General features: G+C 42.1%; 1 protein-coding gene across 4 annotated transcripts in view; it reads right to left on the reverse strand.

Annotated features, from left to right (window-relative positions):
• RIOX2 (ribosomal oxygenase 2) overlaps positions 1-22332 on the reverse strand; it is a 33909-nt gene that overhangs the window by 11260 nt on the left and 317 nt on the right. For 3 of the 4 annotated variants that reach the window (XM_080800741.1, XM_080800742.1, XM_080800744.1), the window contains exons 2-4: positions 16849-17320; positions 3500-3619; positions 2279-2407 (exon numbers count right to left, since the gene is read on the reverse strand). In XM_080800741.1, coding sequence (XP_080656867.1) covers positions 2279-2407; positions 3500-3619; positions 16849-17286 — 687 coding nt within the window. In that variant the 5' untranslated portion in view covers positions 17287-17320. Of the gene's footprint in view, positions 1-2278; positions 2408-3499; positions 3620-16848; positions 17321-21640; positions 21761-22332 lie in introns of all 4 variants that reach the window. The other variant, XM_080800743.1, reaches the window with a different exon arrangement.

Consider the following 22332-nt stretch of genomic DNA (forward strand, 5'->3'; position numbering starts at 1 on the left):
AAGGCCAATGAAGGCTGCCGGCAGGGCAATTATTCCAGATTATCCAGGCAGGTACTTAAAAGTGGAAGAGGGTACGGCAAGAGAGAACCAGAGATGGCAGTGGGAGAAAGGCGAGGCTCTGCGTTGCTGGCTTTGCAGATGGAGGAGGGGCCGTGAGCCAAGGAATGCAGGCGGCCTCTGGAAGCTGGAAAAGGCATGGAAATGAATTTTCCCCTAGAGCCCCTGGAAGGAATCAATCCTGCCAACACATGATTTCAGCCAAGTGAAACCAAATCCCTTTTTACTGCTGAATTGCACAACTATAAGTTAATAAATCTGTGTTGTTTTAAGCCACTGAATTCTTGAGAATTTGGGGGAATTTGATAAGCAGCAATAAATATGTTGACATAGAGCCATCTCTTCCAAGGAGTTTCATTACAAAGAGGCACTGAAACACATTTTTTAATTCTTATAACCTACAAGGTAACTATTATGATCTCCTTTTCAAAAAAGGAGAAACTGAGACTGAGACAAATAAGATGCCCAAGAATGCACAGCTCTTAAGTAACAGCAGCTGAATTCAAACCTAGGTGTGTCAGATCCTCAAACCAGAGTGGTGTTTCCATTGTAGGAGGGGTCTTCATCCTGAGACCCTGGGTATGGTGACCCTCACTGTGGCCTTCATGCCCTCCCCACCCAGAGTGACTCAGCTTCTCTGTTTCATACACTGGGCATTTACACAAGATTTCATTTGAAGAGCATCACTGATTTAAACCCCACATGTATACAGACATGCAACTCGAATAAAAACCCATGGTACACAATGCTTGTTTCTCCTCCCAGGAGACTCGGGACTGCTCTTAATGAACTTGAGATAGGATGGGTGTGATTAATGGGCATCACCACACCTCCTCCCAGTCTCCCAGCACTGCCTCCCAGAACCCACACCATCTATACCTGAAGACCACTAGGAAGACCAACCTTCTTGGGCATAGCAAGTAGCCAGTCATCAGGCTAGGTAACTCGGCGCTGGCCTCAGACACCATGAACAGCTTAGTCTATGGCCTAAAAATAATCAACCAAGAGCCTATTAAATGTGCTTCACCAAGAGAGAGGGTTGGTGAACTCTTTCTGTAAAGGCCTCCATAGTAAATAGTTGTGGTTTGCAGGTCACGTGATCTCCATGGCAACCAGCCAACCCTGCAGGTGCGATGTGAAGGCAGCCCTAGATGGCAAATAAGAAAGGGATGTGGCTGTGTTCCAGTAAACTTGATTTTCGAAAAAAAGGCAACAGGACATATGTTTGGGCCATGGGCCATAGTTTGCTGACTGCTGACCAAAAACTTAAAAAAAAAAAAAGGTACCTTTAATTGTATTTATTCAAATCTCCTGTAATATAAACACACATCCTACAAAAGGAGATTATTTCTCCCAGTCACAGGCAAACAGGAAAAGCTTTTGAAATCAAGAAAGGGCCATAAAGCACTGAGTAATAACTAATTACAAGTTCAAGACACAAGAAATGCAACAATAATAACTATATGCAAGTCTATCAGGTTGGTAGAATTTTTTGAATGATTTGAGCTGTTTTATCTTAATTCAACATATAAAGTTGAATTATGAACCTATTCTTATCCCTGTACGATTTTTTTTCTCAGAAGTCTCACCTGCTAGGGATAGGCTGTGATCCTAGCCAGGCTAACTGCTCAAAGACAGACCCTCTATAGCAAGAGGCCAGCGAACTAGTCACCATGATCAAGCCACCTGGCATCCTTGAGGAAGATTCCTTAATTACTATATGCAAAAGACTACTACTATTCTTTTGGTGACTATACACAGGGAGAAGGCGAGGGAGTTCAGAGAGTCTACTGTACTATCAGGAGAAAAGTGGGTCATGCTAGAATTTCGCCAACAAAAAAAACTAAGGGGTCCCTGGCTGTGCTCTGCCTAAGTAAGCTATAGCCAGGTCCCGAGGGCTGGCTTAGATTTGGTGAAGCTGCCCAAGGCCAAACCTCCCGCTTCTACTCTGGAGAAATTAGTGGTCAGCCAATTCACAATCCATTCGTGTTGAACTTGGATTATATTTGGAGACAGGTTGTTTGGAAAATGAACTTAACGTTTCCTCAGTCGTTCTACAGGTACAAACACCAAGTCTCCTTTAGAAGCTGCACATGCTAACGAGCGAGAGCCAGCCTGACCCCACACTCTTGCATATATTCCCACGGGGACCAGTGAACACACACTAAAACCCAAACTGAAACCTGTGTCAGGAGCAGCAGCCAGGACAGAAGTCCCGTACCTTCAACATGAACTCGTGGGTCGGCCTCCCAATCCTGTCCTCGGACTCCACGCTGTACTCCCGGGCCAGAGGCACAGTCGGGTGGTAGAGACGCCAGTGTTTCTCTCCTTCCAGCTGCAGGATGAAGACCTACAGAGAGCCACAGGGCCCAGGAGTGTCAGCGAGCTTCCTGACAATTCACGTGGCAGAGTGGTGCTAGAGGATTAGCCCTCTAAAGGCTCAGATGGATTACAAGTTTCAGATAAAAAATAAAAATGAGAGATTAGTGAGGCATTTCACTCTACACTTAAAAGTTGCCACCGCCGGTTTTCACTTTTAAAAACAGGTAATCATGAGCCCCAATACTGGAAGGATATTCATTCTCTTCACTGTAATAAAGCCTCACTGAGTTCTTTATATCCCCCCATCTCCTGCCTTTAAATCTTCCATCAGACAGCTGAAAGCCCATAATCTCCGATGGAAAAGCCAAGCTTCATATATTCCTCAGGGTCTAAAATCCTGAATATCATCCTTGGCAGACAAGAAAACTTCAAGTTTTTTATTCTTCATTCAGCCAAAGGTATCTCAAAGCTCTGCTTAAAATATTAACAACAAAACCAAAAACTTTTAGGCAATGTATTGGTATGAAAGTGCTTTCAAAGGGGCGAAAAGGGGCTTTTTACTAATAACTCTGTGTTCATAACCTGTCTTAGCATAAAAGGAAAGCAACAGACTCCCTAGGCCAAAGAGTTAACTTGTTTGGCAGCCACATGACAGTGAACCAACACTTGTCAAGGGGCCAGACCTTAAGTGAAACCATGACCTTTGTTCAAGCTGCCCTGAGATTTTCGCAAATGGAAAAAATTATCTATTTTTGGCAGCTCCAGAAAAAGGACAAAATGAAAGCAGATGTAAGGATTACTTGTGACCTCACTTTACTAAAAACCTTACGTCGTGAAATTAGAGAAAAAGCCAATCACGCTTTTCTATAGACAGATTCAATAAATACCTGTTCATAGGAGTATGTAGCTCTTTATATTAGTAAACCAAGGAACCACCTCTCCCCTTTGAGAAGGAGCAAGAAACCAGTTTGGTGGAATTGATCTGACCCAACATCTAGGTGAAGTCAAGATCTCTGGGACCACACAGCAAGAAGGACAGGGAGCTGAACTGAATCCCAACATCTAACTCAGTCACTTGCAGTGACTCCTTCCCTGAGCAGAACACTTTTCTTCCTCTTACCTCCACATCATCATAATGGGGTGGGAGGCCCTGGGATCCTGCAGGGGTTATGTACACATTCGAGCCAACCAAGGAGCCAAAGTAGCATTCTAGCTTCTCCTGGATCCTCCAAAGCTCATCCTTAAAAAGAAAGGAAGAAAGGTGGGAGAAGAGGTGAAAAATATGTCAGAAACAAGAGCAAGAACATGTTCTTATTCACTTAGCAAGTCTTTACTGCACAGCTATCATGTTCCAGATACCTGAAAATTCAGCAGTGAAAGAGCCAATAGTTCTGCGCTCAAGAAGCTTCCATCCTGAAGATGGTGGAGGAGTAGGAGATCTAAATTTCATCGGGTCCCAGGAATCATCTACATAGTTATCAAACCATTCTGAACACCTAAAACTCAACAGGAGATCGAAGAAAAGAATAGCAGCAATTCTAGGAACAGAAAAGCGACCACTTTCTGGAAAGTAGGATGTGCGGAGAAGTGAATCCGAGGCAACATACAGGAAAATAGTCCATGGGGGGAGGGGCCGGCTCCTGGCAAGCGGGGGGGGGGGGGGGCTCATGGGGACAGTGTGGTCTCAGGACCCTCAGGGTCAAAGAAAGACTGGGGATATCTGAATGTTGCAAAGCCCCCAGGTATTAGAGTAGGGAAGTCGGCTGCAGAGACGAAACCAAGGAGTGGGCTCTCATCTCAGGGTTGCCATAAACCATGATTTCTGGCACCACTGGGCCAGTGCTCTTTGAGCAGGGACCCCACAAGTGGCAGATCCGAGGAGACCCCTTCCTTCCCCCTCTGGGAGGAGCAGTGCGGGAGCACGCTGTAGGAATCTGCTGGGTTTGGAGACTCCAAACGGGGTTGTGTGCCAGAGACAGAAACACTTGGTCACAGGCTGGGAGAGCACAGAGTGCAACCAGAGACCAGGGAGACAAGAGTGATTGACTCTTTTTCTCTGAGGGTGCAGTGAGGAGTGGGGCTCTGAGCTCTTGGCTCCTATGGGGCTAGAAATCTGAGGCCGCTATCCTCATTCCCGTCCTCTAAAGTTGTACGCAAAGAATTCAGGAAACAAAAGCTACAGAGGCAAACCCACACAGATTACTCAGCCTGGCCCCTGGCAAGGGTGGTGAAGTTCCACCTAGGACAAAGACATCTGCGAATCACTGCAACAGGCCCCTCCCCCAGAAGATCAAGAAGAACATCCAGCCAAGACCAAGTTCACGATCAATGAGAACAGCGGAACTCCAGACATAGGGGAACATAGCACATAGAATTCATGGTTTTTTCCCCATGATTCTTTAGTCTTTCAAAGTTAAATTTCTTAAATTTTATTTTTTTCTTATTCTATTTCTGTTAATTTTTCCTCTTTCCTATTTTAACCTTTTTAAACTACTTTATCTTATCAATAGCATTTTAAAAATCTTTCTTTTCTTTTTTTTTAAAAATATTTTATTATTGGGGCGCCTGGGTGGCTCAGTGGGTTAAAGCCTCTGCCTTCGGCTCAGGTCATGATCCCAGGGTCCTGGGATCGAGCCCCGCATCAGACTGTCTGCTTAGCGGGGAGCCTGCTTCCCCTTCTCTCTCTGCCTGCCTCTCTGCCTACTTGTGACCTCTGTCAAATAAATAAATAAAATATTAAAAAAAATATTTTATTATTATTTGACAGACAGAGATCACAAGTAGGCAGAGAGGCAGGCAGAGAGAGAGGGAGGAAGCAGGCCCCCTGCTGAGCGGAGAGCCCGATGCGGGGCTCGATCCCAGGACCCTGGGATCATGACCTGAGCCGAAGGCAGAGGCTTTAACCCACTGAGCCACCCAGGCGCCCCTTAATTTTCATTTTTATAATAATATTCTATCCCTCTATTGTATTTAACCTTATTTTTTGTATACATGTAAATTTTACTTTCTTTAAAATGTTGGTATACAGTTTCTTCTAACAGATCAAAATATACCCTAAATCTAACGTATGGGTTTGTTCTAGTCTCCAGGCTGATCACATTCTCTTCTTTCTTTCTTTCTTTCCTTTTTTCTTTATTCAACCAACTTCTTGTCTTATCAATTCCTTTTTTAGAATCTTTTTTCATTTTCATCTTTACAGTCATATTCCATTCCTTCATCATGTTTATTTTTGTATACCTATGTTTTTCATTCTTTATATGTTTTTTTTCTATATATGTTTTTCTTTCTTTAAAATTTGGGGAGGCAGTTTCTTCTAACAGACCAAAATACACCCAAAATCAAGTGTGTGGCTCTGTTCTAATCATATATATATATATATATAAGCATATATGTGTGTGTGTGTGTGTGTGTGTGTGTATTTTTTTCCTTCTTTCTCCTTTCTTTTCTCCCCAATTTCGGGTCTCTTCTGAATTGCTTAGATTATATTTTTCTGGGGTCATTGCTACCCTTTTAGTATTTTTTCTCTCATTCATCTATTCTTATCTGGATAAAATGACAAGTCAGGAAAACTCACCTCAAAAGAAAAGAACAAGAGGCAGTAATAACGGCTAGGAACCTAATCAATATGGACATTAGTAATATGTTAGAACCAGAGTTCAGAATGACGATTATCAAGATGCTAGCTGGGCTTGAAAAAAGCATAGAAGATACTAGAGAATCCCTTTCCGGAGGGGGGAAGAAAAAACCCTTTCTGGATAAATAAAAGAACTAAAACCTAACCAAGTTGAAATCTAAAAAGCTATTAATGAGGTGCAATAAAAAGTGGAGGCTCTTAACTGCTAGGATAAATGAGGCAGAAGAGACAATTAGTGATACAGAAGACCAAATGATGGAGAATAAAGAAGCTGAGAAAAAGAGAGACAAACAAACTACTTGACCATGAGGGGAGAGCTCGAGAGATAAGTGATACAATATTAGAATAATTGGGATCCCAGAAGAAGAAGAAAAAGAGAGAGGAGAGCAGAAGGTATATTAGAGCAAATTACAGTGCAGAATTTCACTCATTTGGCTAAGGGAACAAGCATCAAAATCCAGGAGACACACAGAACCCCCCTCAAATTCAATAAAAATAGATCAACACCCCCGTCATCTAATAGTAAAACTCACAAGTCTCAGTGACAAAGAGAAAATCCTGAAAGTAGCTCGGAACAAGAAGTCTGTAACATACAATGGTAGAAATACTAGACTGGCAGCAGACCCATCCACAGAGACCTGGCAGGCCAGGACTGCCATGATATACTGGCATGATATATTCATGCTGGCATGATATATTCAGAGCACAAAACGAGAAAAATATGCAGCCAAGAATACTATATCCAGCTAGACTATCACTGAAAATAAACGGAGAGATAACAAACTCCCGGGACAAACAAAAACTAAAAGAATTTGCAAACACCAAACCAGTCCTACAGGAAATATTGAAAGGCGTCCTCTAAACAAAGAGAGAGCCTAAAAGTAATAGAACAGAAAGGAACAGAGACAATATACAGTAATAGTCACCTTACAGACAATACAATGACACTAAATTCATATCTTTCAATAGTTACCTTGAATGTAAATGTGCTAAATGCCTCCAGTCAAAAGACACAGGATATCAAAATGGATTAAAAAAAAAAAAAACAAGACCCATTGATATGCTGTCTGCAAGAAAGTCATTTCAGACCCAAAGACACCTCCAGATTTAAAGTGAGGAGGTGGAAAACAATTTACCATGCTAATGGACACCAAATGAAAGCTGGGGTGGCGATCCTTGTATCAGATAAATTAAATTTTAAGCCAAAGACCACAATAATAGATGAGGAAGGACATTATATCAACCTTAAAAGGTCTATCCAACAAGAAGATCTAACAATTTTAAATATCTATGCCCCTAACATGGGATCAACCAATTATATAAGCCAATTAATAACAAAATCAAAGAAACACATTGACAATAATATGATAATAGTAGGGGACTTTAACAACCCCCTTACTGAAATGGCCAGATAATCTAAGCAAAAGATCAGCAAGGAAATAAAGGCTTTAAATGACACACTGGACCAGATGGACATCACAGATATATTCAGAACATTCCATCCCAAAGCAACAGAATACACATTCTTCTCTAGTACCCATGGGACATTCTCCAGAATAGATCATATCCTGAGTCACAAATCAGGTCTCAACTGGTACCAAAAGATTGGGATCATTCTCTGCATATTTTCGGACCACAGTGCTTTGAAACTAGAACTCAACCACATGAAGAAAGTTGGAAAGAACTCAAATACAAGGAGGCTAAAGAGCACCCTACTAAAGAATGAATGGGTCAACCAGGAAATTAAAGAAGAATTGAAAAAATTCACAGAAACAAATAAAAATGAAAACACAACTGTTCAAAATCTGTGGGACACAGCAAAGGTGGTCCTGAAAGTATACAGCAATACAAGCTTTTCTCAAGAAACAAGAAAAGTCTCAAGTATACAACCTAACCTACACCTAAAGGAGCTAGAGAAAGAACAGCAAAGAAAGCCTAAACCCAGCAGGAGAAGAGAAATAATAAAGATCAGAGCAGAAACCAATGAAATAGAAACCAAAAGAACAGTAGAACATATCAACGAAACTAGGAGCTGGTTCTTTGAAAGAATTAATAAGGTTGATAAACCCCTGGCCAGACTTACCCAAAAGAAAAGAGAAAGGACCCAAATTAATAAAATCATGGATGAAAGAGGAGAGATCACAACCAACACCAAAGAAATACAAACAATTATTACGAGCAACTATACACCAGCAAATGTGACAATCTGAAAGAAATGGATGCATTCCTAGAGGCGTATAAACTACCAAAACAGAACCAGGAAGAAATAGAAAACCTGAACAGACCCATAACCAGTAAGGAGATTGAAGCAGTCATCAAAAATCTCCCAACAAGAGCCCAGGGCCAGATGACATCCCAGGGGAATTCTACCAAATATTTAAAGAAGAATTAATACCTATTCTCCTGAAACTGTTCCAAAAAGTAGAAATGGAAGGAAAACTTCCAAACTCATTTTATGAGGCATTACCTTGATCCCCAAACCATACAAAGACCCCATCAAAAAAGGAGAATTACAGTCCAATATCCCTGATGAACACACATGCAAAAATTCTCACCAAAATACTAGCCAATAGTATCCAACAGTACACTAAAAGGATTATTCACCACAACCAAGTGGGATTTATTCCTGGGCTTTAAGGTTGCTTCAATATCTGCAAATCGATGTGATAGAATGCATTAATAAAAGAAAGAACAAGAACCATATGATACTCTCAATAGATGCTGAAAAATCATTTGACAAAGTACAACATCCTTTCTTGACTAAAACTTCACAGTGTGGGGATAGAGGGTACATACCTCAATATCATCAAAGGTATGAAAAACCCACAGCGAATATCATTCTCAATGGGGAAAAAGTGAGAGTTTTTCTACTAAGGTCAGGAACACAGCAGGGCTGTCCACTATCACCACTGCTATTCAACATAGTACTAGAAGACCTAGCTTCAGCAATCAGACAACAAAAAGAAATAAAAGGCATCCAAGTCGGCCAAGAAGTCAAACTCTCACTCTTTGCAGATGATATGATACTTTATGTGGAAAACCCAAATGACTCCACTCTAAAACTGCTAGGACTCATACAGGAATTCAGTAAAGTGTCAGGATATATAGTCAATGCACAGAAATCAGCTGCATTTCTATACACCAACAGCAAAACAGAAGAAAGAGAAATTAAGGAGTCAATCCCATTTACAATTGCACCCAAAGCCACAAGATACCTAAGAATAAACCTACCCAAAGAGGCAAAGAGTCTGTACTCAGATAACTGTACTATATACTGTAACTGTATAAAGTACTCATGAAAGAAATTGAGGAAGACACAAAGAAATGGAAAAATATTCCATGTTCATAAATTGGAAGAAAAAATATTGTGAAAATGCCTATGCTACCTAAAGCAATCTATGCAATCTACCTAAAGCAATTAATGCAATCCCTATCAAAATACCATCAATTTTTTTTTCAAAGAAAGAGAATAAATAATCCTAAAATTTATATGGAACCAGAAAAGGCCCTGAATAGCCAGAGGAATGTTGAAAAAGAAAGCCAAAGTTGGTGGCATCACAATTCAAGACTTCAAGCTCTATTACAAAGCTGTCATCATCAAGATGGTATGGTACTGGCACAAAAACAGACACAGAGATCACTGATACAGAATAGAGAGCCCAGAAATGGACCCTCAACTCCATGGTCAACTAATCTTCGACAAGGCAGGAAAGAATGTCCAATGGAAAATAGACAATCTCTTCAAAAAATGGTGTTGGGAAAATTGAAGAGCCACATGCAGAAGAATGAAACTGGACCATTTCCTTATACCGCACACAAAAACAGACTCAAAAAATGGATGAAAGACCTCAATGTGAGACAGGAATCCATCAAAATCCTCGAGGAGAACACAGGCAACCTCTTCGACCTCAGCCACAGCAACTTCTTCCTAGAAACATCACCAAAGAGAAGCAAGGGAAAAAATGAACTACTGGGACTTCATCAAGATCAAAAGCTTTTGCACAGCAAAGGAAACAGTCAACAAAACCAAAAGACAACTGACAGAATGGGAGAAGATATTTGCAAACGACATATCAGATAAAGGGCTAGTATCCAAAATCTATAAAGAACTTATCAAACCCAACACCCAAAGAACAAATAATCCAGTCAAGAAATGGGCAGAGGACATGAACAGACATTTCTGCAAAGAAGACATCCAGATGGCCAACAGACACATGAAAAAGTGCTCCACATCACTTGGCATCAGGGAAATACAAATCAAAACCACAGTGAGATACCACCTCACACCAGTAGAATGGCTAAAATTAACCAGTCAGGAAATGACAGATGTTGGCGAGGATGCCGAGAAAGGGGAGCCCTCCTACATTGTTGGGGATGCCAGCTGGTGCAGCCACTCTGGAAAACAGCTTAGAGGTTCTTCAAAAAGTTGAAAAGAGACCTACCCTATGACCCAGTAATCGCACTACTAGGTATGTATCCTAAAGATACATTAGTGTGATCCCAAAGGGCACGTGCACCCGAATGTTTATAGCAGCAATGTCCACAACAGCCAAACTATGGAAACAACCTAGATGTCCATCAACAGATGAATGGATAAAGAAGATGTGGTACACATACACACACACATACACACACACACACACACACGAATACTATGCAGCCATCAAAACCCCGAAATCTTGCCATTTGCAACAACGTGAATGAAACTAGAGGGTATTATGCTAAGTGAACTAAGTCAGAGAAAGACAACTATCATATGATCTCTCTGATATGAGGAGTGTGATAGGCAGGACAGGGGCTTGTGGTGGGAATAGAGGGAAAAATGAAACAAGATGGGACCAGGGAGGGAGACAAACCATAAGCAACTCTTATCTCAGGAAACAAACTGAGGGCTACTGGAGGGCAGTGGGCAGTAGGGACAGGGTGGCTGGGTGAAGGACACTGGGGAGGGTATGTGCTATGGTGAGTGCTGTAAATTGTGTAAGACTGATGATTCACAGACCTGTACCCCTGGGGCAAATAATACATTATATGTTAATTAAAAAAAAAAAGAAGCTTCCACCCTAGTGCAGACTACAGAAAACCGAGAAATCGGCAAGGCAGGGAATCAGGAGTCATGCAGGATTTTAAGCAGGGACATGACAAGATCTAATGTATATATATTTTTTAAAATTTTTAATTTATTAACATATAATGTATTATTAGCCCCAGGGGTACAGGTCTGTGAATCACCAGGTTTACACACTTCACAGCACTCATCATAGCACATACCTTCCCCAGTGACCATAACCCCACCACCCTCTCCCTGGCAACCCTAAGTTTGTTTTGTGAGATTAAGAGTCTCTTATGGTTTATCTCCCTAACAATCCCATCTTGTTTCATTTATTCTTTTCCTACCCCCCAAACTCCTCACATTGCCCTCAACTTCCTCATATCAGGGAGACCATATGATAATTGTCATTCTCTGATTGACTTATTTCGCTAAGTATAATACCCTCTAGTTCCATCCACGTCATCGCAAATGGCAAGATTTAATTTCTTTTGATGGCTGCATAGTATTCCATTGTATATATATACCACCTCTTCTTTATCCATTCATCTGTTGATGGACATCTAGGTTCTTTCTATAGTTTGGCTATTGTGGACGTTGCTGCTATAAACATCAGGTGCACGTGCCCCTTGGGATCACTACATTTGTATCTTTAGGGTAAATAACCAGTAGTGCAATTGCTGGGTCATAGGGTAGCTCTCTTTTCAACTTTTTGAGGAAACTCTATGCTGTTTTCCAGAGTGGCTGCACCAGCTGGCATCCCCAACAACAATGTAGGAGGGCTCCCCTTTCTCGGCATCCTCACCAATACCTGTTATTTCCTGACTGGTTAATTTTAGCCATTCTACTGGTGTGAGGTGGTATCTCACTGTGGTTTTGATTTGTATTTCCCTGATGCCAAGTGATGTGGAGCATTTTTTCATGTGTCTGTTGGCCATCTGGATGTCTTCTTTGCAGAAATGTCTGTTCATGTCCTCTGCCCATTTCTTGACTGGATTATTTGTTCTTTGGGTGTTGGGTTTGATAAGTTCTTTATAGATTTTGGATACTAGCCCTTTATCTGATATGTCGTTTGCAAATATCTTCTCCCATTCTGTCAGTTGTCTTTTGGTTTTGTTGACTGTTTCCTTTGCTGTGCAAAAGCTTTTGATCTTGATGAAGTCCCAGTAGTTCATTTTTTCCCTTGCTTCTCTTGCCTTTGGTGATGTTTCTAGGAAGAAGTTGCTGTGGCTGAGGTCGAAGAGGTTGCTGCCTGTGTTCTCCTCGAGGATTTTGATGGATTCCTGTCTCACATTGAGGTCCTTCATCCGTTTTGAGTCTGTTTTTGTGTGCGGTATAAGGAAATGGTCCAGTTTCATTCTTCTGCATGTGGCTCTTCAATTTTCCCAACACCATTTGTTGAAGAGACTGTCTTTTTTCCACTGGACATTCTTTCCTGATTTGTCAAAGATTAGTTGACCATAGAGTCGAGAGCTAATGTACATTTCTGAAAGCTCACTCTGGCTACTGTGTGGAGAGTGGCCTGGAGAAAACCAAGAGACATCAGTCGGGAAGCTATTAAGGCAGGAGCCCGGGCCAGAGATGAGCAGGGTGGTGGGGGGAAGAGGAGGTGGAGATGTACCCTGGAAGTAGCACGGGCTGTGAAGGATTATGACGAAGTACGATGGGGTTTGGGAAGGGGATTAAAACCCATCTAGATTTGCCTGGGTAATTAATTAGTGCCTGCTTCACCTTACTGAAATGGGAAAGACTTGTTAAAGAACAAGAATTTTTTTGCAGGTGGGGAGCGGTGCGGGGGTGTGCAGGGAGAGTTCTACAGTAGTTCCTGAGAGAGAGACTATGAATGCTGATTTTCCCAAGCAGATGAGGAGAGGAGGGGAGCAATCAGGCCAGGCAGGTATTAGCCCCTCTTCTCTGCCAGGCCCTGTTTCTAAGTGCTTTACATACACTTGTTATATAACCCTCCCAACAATCCTGTTCCATAAGGGGAGCAATGTCTTAATGATTGGTTCACAGATGAGGAAACCAAAGCACGAGAACACACAGCTAACATATGACGGAGTCAGGATTGAAATCCAGGCAGTCTGGCTAGAGCCCTTTAGCCCTAGCCCCATACTGCCTCTTTAGGAATCATCTTAAAGGAAACACAAGTCACTACGAGGACACTAACGGATATTAAAGACATTCAGTCTCAAGGATACAAATGTACAATGCTTGGCACACAAAAGACACTAAAATGTATTTTTAAAAATTTGGGGAGTCAGCCAATGACCACAGCTTGGGAGTCAGTCTTACCATTTGACTGAAAAAGGATCTACAGTATTAAAAGTATCAAGTGGGAAAGAATTAGGTCAGTAGGACAAGCACTTTAGGAGACACCTTTATAAAGACCACTGGGCTACTGATCAAGGGTTCTACTTAACAGAGGAAGAATAACTTAATGGCTTCTGAGTAGCTCCAAGGAGTTAAGAGAGCCCCCAAAGAGCCTAATTTATACCAGGGAGGGGCCAGCAGGATCTGGCTCTGTAATTACACCCATACTATAACTGGAACCATTAGAAAACCAGGACTACTCCTTCTGATGGCCTGAGAGGCATCTCAGGACCAGATGGGTGACTTTATGGCTCCCAGCTCAAGCATCTGGGTCTATCGGTTGCATAATTTTTCCATTTCTCCTGGACCTTTAGCTTCTGATTCTGCTAAGTACAGCCTAGTAGAAAGAGATATGAAGTCAAACCACCTCAATCCAAGTTGAAGTTACAAACTAAATGACTTTAGCATCTTTATTATAAAATGAGTACTCCCCCACTGACTGATAAAACAACTTAATTGCAAGGCAATATACAAGTGTTATTGCCTCACCAACACTGACTTACTTAGGCACAAACAAGGCTCTTAAAACCTGTCTTCTGGGGCACCTGGGTGGCTCAGTCATTATGTGTCTGCCTTTGGCTCAGGTCACGATCCCAGGGTACTGGGATCGAGCCCCATGTCCGGCTTCCCGCCGAGCAGGGAGCCTCTTCCTCCCTCTCCTGCTCCTCCTGCTTGTGCTCTTTTCTTTGTCAAATAAATGAATAAAATCTTAAAACAAAACAAAACACCTCTTTTTTTGAAGATTTTTTAAAAAATTTATTTATTCATGTGAGAGAGAGAAAGAGGGGGTGGGCAGAGGGAGAAGCAAGCTCCCTGCAGAGCAGGGAGCCCAATGCATGACTCGATCCCAGGACCCCAGGATCATGACCTGAGCTAAAGGCAGACACCTAACTGACTGAGCCATCCAGGCAATCAAAACCTGTCTTCTTTAAGTCAGGATTCCCAACTTTGTCTGGAGATGACAGTGAGAACCCCAGAGCAGTGAAAAGGGAAGGTAGAAGCTTCTCCCCTAGCCAGGTACAACCTTCTCTCTCCATCGACCTACTCATAAAAATCAAAATTGAATGCAACTGCTTGTGGAACCAGAAGCCCATGGGTACACCTAAAGAAAGGCAAAAACAAACATGGCAAAGCCCTGCTACGTAGCAATCAACATCTTTAAAAGTATGGCAGGAAAATGCCTCAGATTTGGAGTCAGAAGTCCTTACTTAGCAGCTATGGAAAAGGTCCATAGCTCTGAACTCCAATATTTTCACATACAAAATAGAGACCACAGTGAATGCCTTATTTCAAATGTCTGTTAGAAGGTTCCAAAGTGGGGCACTTGCGTGCCTCAGTAGGTTATGCGTCTGACTTCAGCTCGGGTCATGATCTTGGGCTCCTGGGATTGGGCTCTGTGCTCTATGGGGAGAGTCTACTTCTCCCTCTTCCTCCACCCTTCCCCTGCTCCTGCTCTCTCTCTCAAATAAATAAATAATATAAAAAAAGACAATTCAAAAGTGAACACATGTGGATTTGGTAAACACACTCAGACCTCTGACATATGGATTATCCAAAGAAGGTGGGGAACAACTTAGGGCTCTCTGATTACCTCCTTATTCACTTCCAGACCAACTAGAATAAGAATTTGTACACATTCTGAAAGTCAACAAATAAGACACTGTCTACTCTAACAATCTCTCAACCTAGCCAGTGATGAACTGCCTCTAGACTTTTTCTATCCTGATATTAATATGCACATTCCTAAACACACACACACACTAAACCTCCTCATAATAAACTATTTAGAACCCAGCATCCACTGTAAGAGGGTGAGCTCCTATAGGTCTCTCAAGTGGTGGAAAGAGAAAATTAGCAGGGTACATCCCAGTCTAGCCAGGGGGCTGACTTTTGACCAAGAAAGCTCAACCTTCCCACTTTCCTAAACCTGGCCAAAGAGCTGAGTCAACAGGGCAAAGGAAATACATTCTTGGCCACCTGGAATCAGAGGAGAAATGTGCAGGACTTAAGAGATGAGCAGGGAAAAGCCCAAGATGATTCTAGAGTAATGACAGCCACTAAGGACACCACACATATGGCAAATAATAACCTTTTACTAGTTTGTTACCAAATTACATATAATCAACTTCGTTGACCTTTTATGTTCATAGTTACTAAGTGTCTAAAACCCACTTTTTTAAAAAAGTGCTGATTCTATCCAAGGAAAGAGTCAAGGACTAGCTCAGAGAGAAGCACCATGGTATCCATATTTCCTGAATTAAAATCATGACTTGGTCTGGCAAGTTATTTATAAATTCTTTTTCAGTGTTTGGGCCAAAAGGTTGGCATTCCTGGAACAATTCAACTTCTTATGACTGCATGAGATAGACTATCTGAAATCAGGACTTGTACTGAAACATCTAAGAATACTTATACTTTATCCAAAGCATAAATAGGTTCAAGTTCCTCTGGACAAGAGAGGAAAAGGCATTCACTAGATCTGGCCAATGGGCTCCAACAAAGCAACTAAATTCAGTCATAGGAAACAGTACTGATAACTGATGACAAAGACCCAGGAGCCACCACACAGCCAGAATCCTCACCAGGGAACCTCATAGACAGCTCTCCTCCTCCTCCCATGCTGCCATTTTGGTTCAGCCATGGGTCATGAAAGGGGATTTCTGAACTGAAAAGAGGCCCTCATTTGTTCTGGGCCACCTGTCACCTAAAGATCTCAAACCTCTACAAAAGCAGATTAGCTAAGATTCTATTTTATGAAGCAGAAACTGAGCAGAGACAAAGTCAATTATTTCTTGAATGTTAAGCCTGATATAAAATAAATAAAAAGTAAGCCAAGACTCCCAGACTTGCAAATCAAAGCTACTTTCCACCTATTATGGCCTCCCTGGGAGTAGTTCCAGGACCCACACCCTCCAAGTTACCTGGAGGCTGTTAATAAGGGTAAAGTCTCTTTCTTAAACATGCATCTGGTACTTTATCTGGTCACAGCTCCAAAGCCTCTGCTTAGCTCAATGTGAGCAGTAAAGGGAACCAACTTCAAGAAGAAAATGATCACCCTGACACTATCATGTCTTAAATTATAATGATAGGACAAACCAAATAGAAACATCTACCATACACACTGAAACATAAGCCACCCACAGAACATGCTCCTGGAGGTTTAATGTTAATTTATAAACTTGCAATACAGTTTTTGCAGTGTGATGATACTGAATTATGTCTCCCTGAGTTGTTGGGTGATTCTAACAGTTTAGCCAAAAGATAACACAGGATCTCCTAATCTGGAATGGATTTAAAGAGCATTTAAACTGGCAGGACGCTAATCATCCCAGGTTCATCCCTGAGCTGATCTGGGGCCAAATGTTAGCACTTTAACACACAAAACGATTCTGTGATGGGGAGAACCTGTTACCTTAAATCTCTGAGGTTGGTGAAACTGAATTGTTGCCCTTTTCTGGTCAAAATCTTTTCTCAGCTGAAGGAAGTGCACTTTGCCATCTTTATTTAAAACCTTCTTCTTCCCGTTGACACAGCGGCACACATTCACGTCTCTTCCATAGTACATACCCCGGCTGCAGAGAATCTTCAGATCTGACAGCCTGAACAGAGACTGGTAATATGTGGCCACCGAAGGGTCATCTCTCTGAATGAGAAGGGGCTTCTTCTCCCAGAATTCCTTGAAGAAAGTCTCTGTCTTGATGGGGGAGATTAAACTTTCAAAAAGATCACTGGGGCTTTCAAAATTCAAAGTGGAGCAGGGTCCACCAGCTGCCTCCATCTTCAACTGCTTACAGGGAACAGATCCCTCTTCCTTCCCCTTCCCTGTGGGCTTTGCTTTCTTCGGCATCATTGTGTTCTCAAGACAAAGCAGTGAGGAAATGGACCTACCAAAGAACAAAGCACACACATGGTTAGGCTAACTAGGGGTGCCAGTGTCTGTGTTAGCAGATCATGCACACACAGCTTGTGTGACCATGACACTTTCAGGAGAATTTGGAAGTCAATGCCATCTCCTCTGGGATGTGACAGAGCCTCCAGCCAACACCACAAGTCCCAAGATAGGATTCAGCCTCAACCACTCCAATTACATATTCATCTAAAGGAAAGCATGTTTTTCTTGTACATCAGCGCTAAGTCGTGAAATTCGTTGTCTGTTTATTAGGAGGTATAATGATCCCAAATGAATGGTTCTGCTGTCTTGGCAGTTCCTGGTCACAGGTTCAGCCGGCAGCCCTTGACACGGCAGTCAAAAATCCCAAATTTGGCTTCTGTCAGCACCAGGTCCCAAACCTAATTAGATGTACTCTTGAGTTATGAACACTTGCCTCGAGAACTACCAAGAGGGGCCTACTGCCAAGTGCTCCTCGGCACAGCACCACCCCCAACTGCTGTTCAGGAAGGCGACCAATGTGCCCTGGGCCAGTGGCGTCACCTGGTGGCGGGAGCGAGAAGCTGCCTGTTCCCAAATCTTTTTTCCTCACCACATAAACCTCCTCACTTTTGATTTGCAGCTTATTCTTGAAAATTGCTACGTTATGGGAAACCCCGCTCCCATTAAAAAACCAAAAAAAAACAAAAAAACAAACAAACCAAAAAAACACGAGTTAGAGGCTGCAGAGTAAAAGCTAAAGATAGGTATACCCCATCTTTAAAAAGCTTTAACTTTTAAACTAAGAGAAGACACAATAAAATACCCACATCAGCAACCTCAGACACAGTGCTCCCCCCAACTTTAACATGCACGCCCATCACCTGGGCATCTAGAGCTGAGACAGGGCTGAGGTTCTGCATTTCTAACAAGCTCCCAGGTAATAATGCTGCTGCTGGTCCACGGCCCACATCTGAGTAGCGACACCCAGCTTTGCTGAGCCTCTCTCAGAACTGCCCCCAAACCGCAACTACTGTCACATTTATGATGCTGCTGTCCTTCACCTGGGATTCAAGGATGGTATTTCAAATTACTTTTCAGAAACTGCAAGATTCTATTTCAAAGTGTATGTGTCCCTGTATATTTGGGGGGTAGGCACATTGCTCTCACCCGATTCTTAAAGGAGTTTTTGGCCCCCCAAAAAGGCTAAGAACCATTATGTTTATAAAAAACAATTTTTCCCAAAGTCCAGTAACTTATAGATGTTATGGTTTTCTGTTTTGTAGGGCTAGCAGAATTGTAAGAACACTGTTTTCTGCTCTTTTGTTATTATAACTAAGGTATATTTCAGCTACACAGTGAACTAAGTAGAATTAGTGGTCTGGCCTGGCAAAAAAGTACCTGGAAATACGTGTTACACACTGTAACAACTAATTTATAAATGAACGCAGCCCAAATGTAAATGGAGCAGTTTAGGAAGTGGAAACATCAAAATATACAGCAACTCTAGTGGCCTCATTTTAGCTTCTAACTTTGTACCCATAAACAGCTCAAATCAAGTGCTTTTGATAGGAAAACACAGGACTGAGGTGGAAAACGATTACAAATCGACACTAAAAGCTTGCATTGGAGGAATAAGAGCTTAAGCTTAGGGGAAAAAATTTTTTTTTCGGAGTTTTAGGATATGTCATCCATAAGCCACATTCCCTATTCCTCCTAAGTTCCTGAGACCAGTTTGATTTCTCAACTGAAGAATCAAGGCTTCAGTGAGACAAAGTATTGCTAGTATTTAGAACCCAGATGTGGTATAGAAACAAGGAGCTATGAAGACAGATTCAGTAAAGACCACAACTAGTGCAGAAGAGTTACTGCCTGTCCTTCAAAAGGCCCGTGTTTGGCTATTGTCTGAGAACTTAGATTTCAGGAGCATTTCCACCATCTTTAATTAATAAAAGTAACTCACTGTGCCTATATTGTTTATGCACTGTGGTTTATAATGAACACCGGTTTTCCTTCTGGGAGTCTGGAATTCTGGTTGGGGCTTAGTGCCAGGCGGAGGATGCCTACATGGTTGGCCCCCAATAAAAACCCTGAGTTCTGAAGTGTGTGATGAGCCTCCCTGGTTGGCAATACTTCACATGTATTGTCACAACTAGTTGCTGGGCCAATTAAGCACCTAGTCTGTTGCTTTAATAAATCAGCTGTGAGTCCCAGCAAACGACTGAACCTAGGGATGGTCTTAGAGACCCCCAACACATTGCTCCCAATTTTTAAAAAGTGTTAAATTGGTTCAGAAGGTTTGTATCATTAAGGTATCATATAATGAAAAAGTAATTTCATAGTTAGCCATACATCTCTTATCTCTCACAATTGGTCAGTTTAAAATTTATTTAAGGGATGTGGACGGCAGGAAGAGGACAATAAAAGGCTTTTCTTTAAGCACAATTTATAAATACAGTATAAGCACACTCTCCAGGAAGTGTGGTTAAACGAAGTACACAAAATACTTAAGCTGAAAATAAAATCACTTAAAGCATTTTCCCATCTATAATCACCAATAAAATAAACCCAGCACTGACTGCATAACAAATGCTTTTGTTAGAATATAAATTTCACTACTCAACACTGCCAAAAGTTACAGCATATCTTGTTTTTCTATGTTCATATTGAAATGATTTGAGGCTCAGATAATTGGGAACTGGCTAAGAGGTTACTGGGAAAATATACTATTTCTCTGATTCTCACACTACCCATATTGTAAGACAACCATTCTTTTTAACAGCTTTTGGGGGTGGAGGGGAGAAGAGATGACACACCCTATCACATTAAACATGTAAAAATCTTAAGATGCATCACAATTTCAGAAAAAGTAAAAAAAGCCTATCTTAGAATCTAAAAAATATACTAATTAAACAAGAAAAACCTTCTTCTAGAAAAGTAAAGCCAACACAAGCCAGACCACAAACCTCACAGACCACCCAAACAGAAGTTAGAGTAAATATTTTTATAAAGCTACAGGGGAAAAAAAAAAAAAAAAAAAAAAGCTTTAAAAAAGTAATGGGGGGGGGGCGCCTGAGTGGCTCAGAGGGTTAAACCTCTGCCTTCAGCTCAGGTCAAGGTCTCAAGGTCCTGGAATGAGCCCCATATCAGGCTTTCTGCTCAGCAGGGAGCCTGCTTCCCCGCCCCCCTCACCTGCCTCTCTGCCTATTTGTGATCTCTCTCTGCATCAAATAAATAAATAAAATCTTAAAAAAAAAAAAAAAAAAGAAAAAGTAATGGGGGGGGGGCGTCCCTGGGTGGCTCAGGCTGTTAAGCAGCTGCCTTTAGCTCAGGTCATGATCCCAGGGGTCTTGGATATAGTCCCACAGTGGGCTCCCTGCTCAGTGGGGAGTCTGCTCCTCCCTCTCTCTGTGCTCCGCTCCTGGCTTATGCTCTCTCCTCTCTTGCTCACTCTCTCTCAAATAAATAAATAAATAAAATCTTAAAACAAACAAAAAGCAAACAGCAACTGGTATCCCACAATGTATACAAATAGAAAATCATGTTAAATACCTGAAAGTAATGTTATATATCAATTATATTTCAATTTTTAAGGTTAAAACAAATGTTCTCAATCTGAGTTGACTATAAACATTAAAGTGTAAAAAGATTAAACCAAAACTCAGTTCATTAAACAAAAACTAATCTAACCAACTTTAAAGAATGAACTCTACAATAAAATCAATACTGATAACCATTCCACGGCTGATAAATATAAACAGAGCCTTTATATTTTTAAGTGTCCTAACCTCCTTTTCTGTAGAAATATTCCCTGACAAGAAGTCAACACAGCTTCTTGAGGGCAACAGCTATCTGAACGTTCCCAGCGCCCAGCACAGAACGTGGCACATGGGTCTCCAAGAAAAGTCTGCAGAATTCTCCTTTTTCATCGTTTATATATAATTTTAGAGAAAAGTCCTCAAAACCCTTACACAAAACAGGGTTGGGGGAAAACAGTTTATTCAGTGGGGATTGTTCTGATGGCAATTGTAGTTTGGGTTTTCCACTGCACTGTCAAGAGCTGAATGGCACATTAGCCCTCAGTGGTTATTACCAACCAGAGGCGGGAGGTGTGTCTTTATAATCTCCAGAGCAGTGTTTTACAGGGTAGTCACCAGGAATACTTGTTCGCATGCACATTTCTGGGCCCCATATGAAGCCTATTGGATTAGTCCTTCTGGTAGCTGGGGCCTAGAAATCCACATGAACTAGTAAATTCTCCACAGGAATTTTGGATCCATTCACACCGAGGATAGTCATTCTGCTCAAAAGCACACACACAGGACAGAAATATTACCTGTAAGGAGGTCGCCTACGCTGACCTAAACCATTTTTTTTGCTCAACAGAAACGTTTATCCAGAGGGAAAACTGGTTCTCTTGTTGACCTAAAGCTGTAATTGGCAGTTATCTTCTTTGCTGCATTTTAAGGAGAAAATGGATTATACCACATTCATGTATTTTGGTGACCCACGACGTTACAAAGGATGAGGCGGGAGAGGCAAAATCATCCATTCAAGAGATTGTGGCAGAGGCTGGGAAAATCAGGCTCCTCCACTTAAACGCGAGTCCAGTGAAATCAATGGCCTGGCGCCGAATTTACAATTAATTAGTGGACTAATCACATCCCGTGACTCCCAGGCCCCTGCTTCCTGAAAACAGTCAGCAACCTGGCCTCACTAACCTGTTGGACAACCCATTGTCGGGCCACCAGGCTAGTCACACGTGCTGAGTGAACTGCACGTGGGGGCTGGAATTTTAAAGTTAGGGGCCGCAGCTGCCCTGCTCCGCAGCCCGGGCTGCAGGTTCCCCCGTTGGGAAGCCTGTCTCCTAGGCCCGACCTGACGCCAGGAGCACAGCCCACGTGGAGGCCGCGCTCCCAGGCAGCCTGCCGCCGGGGCCAGGGCGAGCGTCACTCTCCCGGCCGAGCCTCCAAACTTTCCGAGCGCTCGCCCCAGTCTCCAGACCACCCGCGGCTCATGGGGGCCACT

This window comes from Martes martes (assembly GCF_963455335.1).
Source record: "Martes martes genome assembly, chromosome: 1".
Taxonomy (NCBI): domain Eukaryota; kingdom Metazoa; phylum Chordata; class Mammalia; order Carnivora; family Mustelidae; genus Martes; species Martes martes.